The sequence below is a fragment of the Nanorana parkeri genome, unplaced genomic scaffold, assembly GCF_000935625.1.
Source record: "Nanorana parkeri isolate BGI_ZX_2015 unplaced genomic scaffold, ASM93562v1 scaffold3988, whole genome shotgun sequence".
Lineage (NCBI taxonomy): Eukaryota > Metazoa > Chordata > Amphibia > Anura > Dicroglossidae > Nanorana > Nanorana parkeri.
The window spans coordinates 486-2,700 of record NW_017310255.1 but is presented as its reverse complement, the minus strand read 5'-3'; the positions used below and the strand labels follow the sequence as shown (position 1 = coordinate 2,700).

Below are 2,215 nucleotides of genomic sequence, written 5' to 3'. Positions count from 1 at the left end.
GGGGGAGATGGTTGCCCGCCGTCAGTGTGCCCCTTTACAGGACTCCGGGCTCTATAATGGCGGCGTTATGACTGGTTGCTAACGGCCACCACAGCCCACCAGTAGAGCGCACTCACCCCGGAGGACGGATGGACAGTCCAGCCCAGCTCTGCTGTTGCCGTCGTGGAATCCATTAAGGTTTCTAAAAAGAGAAAAGAAAACCACAGTCAGTGAAGTAATCACACTATAGACACCCTGACCCACCACGTCCTACCCAACCACTGACCCACCAACACACCACGTCCTACCCAACCACTGACCCACCAACACACCACGTCCTACCCAACCGCTGACCCACCAACACACCACGTCCTACCCAACCGCTGACCCACCAACACACCACGTCCTACCCAACCGCTGACCCACCAACACACCGCGTCCTACCCAACCGCTGACCCACCAACACACCGCGTCCTACCCAACCGCTGACCCACCAACACACCGCGTCCTACCCAACCGCTGACCCACCACGTCCTACCCAACCCCTGACCCACCAACACACCACGTCCTACCCAACCCCTGACCCACCAACACACCACGTCCTACCCAACCCCTGACCCACCACGTCCTACCCAACCGCTGACCCACCAACACACCACGTCCTACCCAACCACTGACCCACCATGTCCTATGCAGGTACACGGGGGGCATCAACACCCAGTATTATGGAGGTACACGGGGGGGAGGGGGGGCAGCGCAGGCCTCATTATCTGAGAGACCTTCAAAAGGATTTCCAGAAAATAATTAATAATTGATGACAGAAGATCAATGTATGGACTGAAGACTCCGCCTATTAATAATGAATGGCGCCAAGCTGGTCACATGGGATTCTGGGAGGGCGGAGGGGCAGCTGATCCTAGGAGCTGACAATCTATAAAGATCGGATGTTTTATGGGTCATTGTGCAGAGAACAATCCGGAGACGTATATAAATTATTCATCAGAAACTGCTTCTCCGTCAGCAATGGCTCCTCCCCCTACTCTCCTCCTCATTAATATTCATGAGCCTGGGGGAGCGGTCATTCCAGCAGTACAGACACCCCCAGGGGGCAGCAGAGGGCTTCAGGGGGCATTTCTTCCTCATAGTAATGTTGATTGTAATGTTCAATAGAACAGATATAAGAAATGGCCGCGGTGAGCATTGCTCCGCCCACATGCCGGACGTAACCTGCTTCCACCTCCTCTGTACAAAACATACATTCTGGTTCCAACGGCTCGACCCCGTTAGCCAGGAGCGCGGGCCTCACCGGCCTCAATCCCGAATCGGCTATGAATGGGAGCCAGATCCCAACTCCCATTTATATAACCAGATAATGGAAACCATAAGAGATACGGGGGACTGGTAATAAATGTGCCCACTTCAAGGGGCAACAGTGTAACCCCCACACAGCTGACCACCATTTCCCCCCCAAAAACCGGCTCTGACCCGTCACACAACTGGCCACCATGACCTCCGCTAACCGGCTCTGACCCTTCACACAACCGGCCACCATGACCTCCACTAACCGGCTCTGACCCTTCACACAACTGGCCACCATGACCTCCACTAACCGGCTCTGACCCTTCACACAACTGACCACCACTAACCGGCCCTGACCCTTCACACAACCGGCCACCATGACCTCCACTAACCAGATCTGACCCTTCACACAACTGGCCACCATGACCTCCACTAACCGGCTGTGACCCTTCACACAACTGGCCACCATGAACTCCGCTAACCGGCTCTGACCCTTCACACATCCGGCCACCATGACCTCCACTAACCGGCTCTGACCCTTCACACAACTGGCCACCATGACCTCCACTAACCGGCTCTGACCCTTCACACAACTGGCCACCATGACCTCCACTAACCGGCTCTGACCCTTCACACAACTGGCCACCATGACCCCCGCAGCTTCCTGCTGTAGAATAATCCTGGCACCGGAGATCCCACCACACACCTGAGGTGCCATATTCCCGCTCGGCCGGCTCTCCCGTGACCCCCGGAAGGTCCCCAGCAGTAAATCGGTGTTCCTCCTCTGCCATTGATTGGAGATGGTGTGCTCCTTGGGAGTGTGTTCTAGGCAGTGCCGAGCATCACCGGACACAGGCTCTACTGAAGAGTATACGGTGTATACAGAGACTGGAAGGAGAATTGTCAGCTCTTTGTCCCCCTCGCAGGTGCGGGGGGG

General features: G+C 55.9%; 1 protein-coding gene across 1 annotated transcript in view; it reads right to left on the bottom strand.

The window, feature by feature from the left end:
• The window catches only part of LOC108803651 (ephrin type-B receptor 2-like), a gene marked incomplete at both ends in the record, with an annotated part of 25,973 nt that overhangs the window by 23,340 nt on the left and 418 nt on the right, over positions 1 to 2,215 (bottom strand). The window contains 2 exons of the mRNA XM_018575474.1: positions 117 to 199; positions 1,465 to 2,139. Of these exons, the coding sequence (XP_018430976.1) occupies positions 117 to 199; positions 1,465 to 2,139 (758 nt within the window). The remainder of the gene's footprint in view (positions 1 to 116; positions 200 to 1,464; positions 2,140 to 2,215) is intronic.